Here is a 7,500-nt window from a genome sequence, read left to right as displayed (position 1 = left end):
TTATAGAAGGAAAAACAGTTTTTATATAAATGAAAACACATAGTAATATTAAACACAATATCATTATCAAGTTAGCATGAGCTCTTATGTCAGTCATGTATACAAAAGGATTAAAATGGCCAAAATGCAGTGAATTTCCTGTGGTGTGACTTCATTTTCCTGCTATTTTTTCCAATTTTTTTCATCAGTTTTTACACGATTTGGAAAAACGTTTTTTTTTGTTTTTTGTTTTTTTTCGTTACGCCCTTAAACATCAACCACCCACACACACACACACACACACACACATACACGCACACACCCTACTAGCAACCAATGATTAATCGTCATCTATTCTCAATTCTCATCCCTCAACACAAAACAGTTGCAAACAAACACAAAAAGGCCAACAATGATTAATTCCCCTTTTATAATACAAAAGCGCATGCTCTTTTGTATTCACACACTGCATGCACACACACACACACACACACACACACACACACACACACACACACACACACACACACACACACACACACACACACACACACACACACGCGCGCGCGCGCTCAAACACATCAAATGTGGTCTACTTCTCCTCTTCTCGCTTCGGCATTAGTACCTCATACAAACAAACACCTACACACAGAAGCAAAAACACACACACACACACACACACACACACACACACACACACACACACACACACACACACACACACACACACACACACACACACACACACACACACACACACACACACACACATAAACCCAGCCCAGATTAGCTATTATTATCCTTCCACAAAAGCGGTGAACATTGCAAACTCTGTTTCACCCCATTGCACTCCTACAGTGCTTGTCTGCCTGTCTCTCTCTATTTCTCTCTTTTTCTCTCTGCACCTCTCTCCCTCTCTCTCTCTCTCTCTCTCTCTCTCTCTCTCTCTCTCTCTCTCTCTACCTCTCTGCCCATACACAAACCTAGAGCTCTGCTATGGTGCTTTCACGGTAAATTGTGTCCTTTTATATTCAGACAGACACACACCTACACCTCACAACAGCTCTGCTGTGATCTTGTGGTGAACTTTCTCATTTCATGCAGACACAGACCCCCTCCCCCCCACACACACACACATCAGAAAAACTCAGCATGGTGACTCTGTGGTATATATTTTCCTTCCTTTTAAACCTTTACACAGACAAACAGGCAGAAACAGGCACAGACACACACAGATACACACACAGATACACACACAGACACACAGACACACAGACACACAGACACACAGACACACAGACACACACACACACACACACACACACACACACACACACAAACACACACGCCCCCAACACACAGCCAGTACCTGGAGCTCTGCGATGGTGATCTTGTGGTAGATCTTCTCCTCGTCGCGGCGTTCGTCCTGCGGCACGGTGATGTTGGCCAGGGCCGTCTCGAAGTCCAGGATCTGCTGCATCTGGGCCTGCGTGGCGTTCTTCTGGCCCCCCAGGAGGGTGCCCAGCTCCACCATGTAGTCCAGGTACGCCTTCAGAACCTGAACAGAGATTGGGAATATACAGATTAAACTAGATCGGATTAGATTAGATTAGATTAGATTAGATTAGGTTACATTAGATCAGCAAAGTCCCAAGCTTCAATATGGTCCAGGTACGCCTTCAGAACCTGACCAGCGATTAGGAATATACAGATTAGGTTAGACCAGATTCGATTAGACTAGATTAGATCAGATCTATCTAGAGTTTAGCATTTAATTGTATGCCCCCAGGAAAGTCCCAAGCTCCAATATGGTCCAGGAACGCCTTCAGAACCTCACAAAGGATTGTAAATATGGTTTTCAAAGTGGGGCCCGGGGACCCCTGGAGGGCGCGAGGGGGTGCTAGAGGGGTCCTCTGCTGATTGGCAGGAAAAACATTGCAAAACAAAATAAATATTTCAATAAATTAAATGACTCATTTACACCAAAATAAGACAAAAATAAATGTAAGAATATTCCCATCAGTTAAGAACTGCATTATAATAATCGATTGCAACATGACTACTATTGTCATAATGGTATTATTATATACAGTATATCCCAGTGGCGCACTGACGAACAGACCAACATGTAGAGAGGGGGATTAGATTAATTAGCCTTTAATTGTTTGCCCCCAGCAGAGTTCCCAGCTAAAACATGATCCAGGAGACCATGCACACTTTCACTTTCATACAAGTATGTCTCAACAAATACAAACATACGCACGCGCGCGCACACACGCGCACACACGCGCGCGCGCACGCACACAGTCTGACCCCTCACACAAAAGGCTACAGCTGATGCAGGGGGTGGAATAAAAGCGGTGCTTATTCAATTAATGAAGTAGGTAATCCCCCAGGCACTCGAGGGGCTGAGGTCTGAGTGCTGAACACAACCACCGCACGGCTCAGCTCTGGGCAGCATGGATTTGGACACGGGTGTTTATGGGACTGGCAGACTACACTGGAGACCAGCAGGTGTTTAAGAGAGCACGCAAAAACCAAAATCCATAAGCCACACCGAGAGAGAGAGGGGGGGGATAGGGGGAAAGGGGGAGAGAAGGGGTGAGGGTGAATAGAGAGAGAGAGGGTGAGGGTGAAAAGAACAAGATTGAGTGAGTGTAGTTAGATTCATGGAGTTCAAACTGAGTTTTGTCAGTATTCGGTTTTAAAGCTAAGGTCTAGTATATATTAATCTGTTTCTATATCGTTTCTATTGCGAAAGCACTGTCCATTTACATTAAAATACTGGAATATGACTTCATAGTTGGAAGGATTTAAAGACACCAAAGCCCACGTAAGCATTCGCATACAATGCTGATTTTAGCAGTTGTAAATGGCGAGATACGAGGACATGCAGCGCTGAGCTATGGCTACTCGTCCTGGTTGGACAACATCACTATGACGTGCTCCTAGGGCTCCACGATTATGGAAAAAAATCATAATCACAATTATTTTGGTCAAAATCATAATCACGATTATTAATCACGATTATTGAATTTCGCTGATTTTTTGAAAATTATAACAAGATGAAATATAACCAAGAATGAATTATATACGGGATGAGCAAAATAAAATGAATTGTACTAATTATGTAAAGGCCAGAAACACCAGCCTGTCAATATGTTCTGGCTTCAAGGACGCTCTCAAAGGTAGGTCCCTATTGCCACGTTTAAATTACGATTAAAATTTCGACTTCGATTTCACTAATTTATCACGATTTTCGATTATTTTCGATTAATTGTGCAGCCCTAGGTGCTCCTCCCTGATTCGCAGGGCTGGTATGCTTGGTCATGTAAACAATCATCCAGCTAGCACAGACTAGCGACTAGATCAGCCGATTAGCGTTTCTCTGTAAACACAGTTGCTTTTTATTGAGGGGACAGAAACTTTGTTTGTAAACATACTGTAAATAGTTTGCAAGATGTCGACACGATGATATGGTGAAATTAAGTAATGTAAACTTAGTCTAGTTCCAGAGTATTCCGTTTACATTCCGGAACATGGACGGCCTAGTTGGAATGAATAACGAGATTACACGAGTCGTGCGCAAATCCAAATTCTCCCACCATTCAATTTAAAACTGGAATATCCCTGACATTTAACTGTGCTCAGGGAGTGAGTATGAGAGACAAGAGAGAAGTCGAGAGACATAGGAAAACAGTGATAAAGTGTGAGTACTGGAGAAAGAGAAAGACAAAGTGCAAGACTGGGGGAGAAAGAAAGAGAGACAGAGTGTTTGTGAGAAAGTGAGTGCACATCAGAGGGAAGAAGTAAGCAAATGAGTGCTTGACAGAGAAAGTTTTTAGGGGTGAGAGAGAGAGAGAGAGAGAGAGAGATAGAGAGAGAGAGAGAGAGAGAGAGAGAGCCAGAGAGAGAGAGAGACAGAAAGAGAGAGAGAGAGAAAAATAGAGAGAGAGAGAGAGAGAGAGAGAGAGAGAGAGAGAGAGAGAGAGAGAGAGATGGATAGAGAGAGAGACTAGAGAGAGAGAGAGCGAGAAAGAGCCAGAGAGAGAGAGAGAGAGAGCGAGAAAGAGCCAGAGAGAGAGAGAGAGAGAGAGAGAGAGACTGAATGACAAGAGCTGAATGTGAATAGTTGGGCAGGGGAAGGGGCTGGGCCACTGTAGTCTGCTGCTGTTTGGAGTTGCTTATTTGAAATGCATGGAGCGGAGTCAGGCTCGAGGTACAGAGGCAGATGAAGAAAAGCATTTTATATTTCAGGACCTGGAGGCGACGTTACGGCGGAATACTAATGCCATCGATGGCTCTCTCTTTCTTCCTGTTTCTCTTTTTTCCCTCTCTCTGATGTCTCTCATGCCCTCTTTCTAGCTCTCTCTCATCTCTCACTCTCATCTGTCTCTCGCTCAGTCGCTTGCATAACAACCTCTTTCTTTCCTCCAAACCCACAGTCCACACCTGAGACCCATTATGGAGACAAACAGACAGACAGATGGACAGAATGGGAGAACGTGACAGAGTGTGAAAGCAGCAGAGAGTGAAAACAGACAGTGATGAGACAGACAGACAGAAAGCTAGAGATAGACAGCAAGACACAGTCAGATAAACAGAAAGATAAACAGACACAGAAAAAACGATAACACTTTATTTTAGGGATACATATAATAGCACTAATACATACAATGTGCCTGTATAAGTAACTGAAAGGCATGTACAAAGAAAAATCAAACATTTGTTAGGCATTTATTTGCAAATATCTTGTTCATGCACAATAAGGGATTTATTACCAATTCAAACGTAGNAAGGACCTAGTAGGCCTTAGCTTTTGCTTAGTACATGCCTTACAAGTTACTTATGCAGGCATTCACATTGTATATTAGTGCTAATAGATATATCCCTAAAATAAAGTGTTACCGAAAAAACAGACAGACAGGCAGTCATAGTGAGACCCACCTTCTCATTGGCCGTCTTGTTGAGATAATAGTCACGTGATGGCAAAAAGAGTCCCGATTGGTCCACCTGCACGAGGGAAATCACTCAGGTCAACACAGCACTCAGCGCCTCACTAATGGCAAGGCCACAGATGTCAAAACATATTCACGACAGCCTACGACCCGGCACGGCGAATGGAAACGAGGTAATCTCCCCAACACCCAGGACATAAAAGACCTGCAAATATAGAAACCGTTTATTGCCATTTACAGTCATTCAAGCCGTGATGCACCTCCGTTGTGATGCATATTAAGTATTTTGGTCCATAATTGGGTGCCATTCAAAGGGTTGTTTACTTGACAGTAAATGGCGTTGAGTGTGATTGCATACTGTGAGGTGTTATAATCCTGAATGGCTGTCACAGCACCACAAAAAAGACGAAATGCAATCTCTAAGTGGCATAAATTGTCATGTAAATGCATAATGACACTTATGACACATCTGTTTTTCCCATTTATAAATAAACACCTATTTCACCAAGCAATGACATTAAAAAAATGACACTACTGCAGCCATGGCGTTTAGTTATTGTGACTATTTTTATGTATTTTAGCCTGGAGCGACATATACGCTGCATTCAGGCTCTTGAGATTTTAATTTATTTTATTAACAATGTGTATGTTGGAGCTGAATGAACAAATTCTAATGTAAAATGAGGGTCCTAGCTTTGAAATGCAATTTATTTCATGTTTTATGTGCTTCGGACGCTGAGCTTTTTAGGTTTTAATAGGCAGAGGGCACCTTTTCACAAAAAGGGCTTAGGCTAAAATGGGTTAAAAAGGGGATATGCACAAATGTCCTTGTCCCACGGCCCAGTGATGTTCCAGCCGCCCGTCTACAAACACCAAATATGACAGTGATTGAGACGTTCTTCGCTGTTTGTTGTAACCATTGAATTCTTTAATACACATTTGATCACATTTGATGAAAAGAAGAAAAACAGAATCAAAGGGATATGAACAAAAGGTCTGCAGCACGATACAGCTCACTGATGATTCTGCCTTTCTGCACCGTCCTCACCCAAGTGATGATTCAAGCCTGTTTGCCCTCTATTAGATCTGAAGAACACACGCAAATTGCACAGCGCAATCACCGTGCAATCAGGGCGCTGAAATGTGCGGGGACCTCTTCTTTCGCTCATGAATATCTTTAATAAAGCAGCAGCGCTGGCAATTGGTTATGTAACATTTGCAATTCATTTCCACATGATGTCTTTAACAATATCAGGCCCTGGGGGATGGCTGTGGTTGTAAAGATATGATAAGCGATGTCTGTCTAAATCATCTTCAGAGCTCTGGTCTGATCGCTGTCTCGCATGACATTGTAGAGTAGAGTATCATTTATTGATCCCGAGGGAAATTTGTTGAAATCTTGTTGCTGATCATATCCTCTTTGGATGAAAATGGCAGGTACATATAATATAATGCAATGTAAGCTTATTTAAGATATTCATGAAAGAAATAAGCAACCCAATAACTTACAAATATATATCGTCTTGATGTGGCTCGAGAGTGGCTAGGCTAAGACGGTTGGATATGAAGCTGACGGGGTTAAAATCCTGACCTGAGTTCACCTTCTCATGATGAGCAGCTCTTTCCACCATCAGATATTCAGGTCGATCAACTTGAAGGAATTTAGAGCGATATAAGACGCATCAAAATGGTTTCTCATTAACCAAACGATTATAGCTAATTAAAAATATGTCATAAAGACTAATATGCATGACAGGCCAGGGAGTCCTCCATCTAACATTATAGTGATTTAGAACCATCAGGCTCTGATGGGAGCGTAGTGAAAGTGTTATTGCTTGCAGTTCCATCTCTGGCAAACAAATGCACTGTAGGCAGAGACGGAGTTGGTGTTCGAGCGATAGGACTCTTTCAATCACAAATATCACACCAGAATCTTACTGTCCATCATCTTTAAGCAACTAAGCTTTCTTACCGTCTTGGATGGAGGGGTCAGAAGAATAAGATAAGCCTGGTTGCTGGTCTTGAGTGATAGAACTCTATCCACCATCCACATTGCACCAATTTTCTAATGTCTGTCACATTTAAGAAACTGTGGCCTAATCTTTAGATCAGAGGGTCTCAGGTTCAAATCCCACCCTTACCTCTCCCAACACCTCCATCCATTGAGCAAATCACCTAACCCCACATTGCTCTAAGGACTATAACTATATCCTGTAGATAAAAGTAAGACACTTTGGATAACAGCATCAGCGAAGTGTGATGTAATGAAATGTAATGTAAACTAAAGTTTGTAATAGAAAAATGTCTAATTCCATCGATATAAGTGTAAATAAAAGTAAGTCACTTTACATAAAAGTGTCAGCAAAGTTTAATGTAATGTAATGTAAACTAATGTTTGTAATAGAAAAAAAACGCCTTATGTCATGAAGTAAAAGAGTGCGTTGCAACATGCGACCTTGTCTCCTCCACTTGCGCTTGTCTCCTCGTCCCGCCTCCTGGCCCCTCCTCCGTGGAGAAAACGATAAAGTTTCCCAGCTGTCAGCCTAGCCACAACAACTTTTGA

General features: G+C 42.3%; 1 protein-coding gene across 1 annotated transcript in view; it reads right to left on the bottom strand.

Annotated features, from left to right (window-relative positions):
- The window catches only part of ece2b (endothelin converting enzyme 2b), a 132,104-nt gene that overhangs the window by 34,495 nt on the left and 90,109 nt on the right, over nt 1–7,500 (bottom strand). Inside the window, exons 7-8 of the mRNA XM_063205646.1 lie at nt 4,927–4,992; nt 1,349–1,537 (exon numbers count right to left, since the gene is read on the bottom strand). Coding sequence (XP_063061716.1) covers nt 1,349–1,537; nt 4,927–4,992 — 255 coding nt within the window. The remainder of the gene's footprint in view (nt 1–1,348; nt 1,538–4,926; nt 4,993–7,500) is intronic.

Source organism: Engraulis encrasicolus, chromosome 8 (assembly GCF_034702125.1).
Source record: "Engraulis encrasicolus isolate BLACKSEA-1 chromosome 8, IST_EnEncr_1.0, whole genome shotgun sequence".
Lineage (NCBI taxonomy): Eukaryota > Metazoa > Chordata > Actinopteri > Clupeiformes > Engraulidae > Engraulis > Engraulis encrasicolus.
This window is presented reverse-complemented; position numbering and strand designations above follow the sequence as displayed.